General features: G+C 69.8%; 1 protein-coding gene across 1 annotated transcript in view; it reads right to left on the reverse strand.

Annotated features, from left to right (window-relative positions):
- LOC104398493 (ras association domain-containing protein 1-like) overlaps positions 1-305 on the reverse strand; it is a 7,867-nt gene that overhangs the window by 2,974 nt on the left and 4,588 nt on the right. Inside the window, exons 4-5 of the mRNA XM_010008611.1 lie at positions 222-305; positions 5-124 (exon numbers count right to left, since the gene is read on the reverse strand). The exon at positions 222-305 is cut by the window's right edge and continues 10 nt beyond it. Coding sequence (XP_010006913.1) covers positions 5-124; positions 222-305 — 204 coding nt within the window. The remainder of the gene's footprint in view (positions 1-4; positions 125-221) is intronic.

The following is a 305-nucleotide window of genomic DNA, read 5'->3' on the forward strand; positions in this document are numbered from 1 at the left end:
TGGCATCCTGCATCTGCTGGCGGCAGCGGGCGTAGCGGTGCCGCAGCTGGCGCACGTGCTCCTCCTCCTCCCGCTGCAGGATGCGCAGGAAGTTGTGCAGCTCCGGCAGCGTGAAGGCATCCCACTGCGGGCACACGGGCTGCCGTCACAACGGGGACGTGGCGTGGGGACACGCCGTGCCCCCTGGGGGCCTGGGTGCTGGTCCCCTCCTTGGTACTCACGTTCACCTCCCCGGTCTCGTTCTCCTTCAGGACGAAGCTCAGCACCTTCTCGCTGGGGCCTGCCAGCAGCCGCAGCCGCAGGGG

This window comes from Chaetura pelagica, unplaced genomic scaffold (genome assembly GCF_000747805.2).
Source record: "Chaetura pelagica isolate M959 unplaced genomic scaffold, ChaPel_1.0 scaffold652, whole genome shotgun sequence".
Lineage (NCBI taxonomy): Eukaryota > Metazoa > Chordata > Aves > Apodiformes > Apodidae > Chaetura > Chaetura pelagica.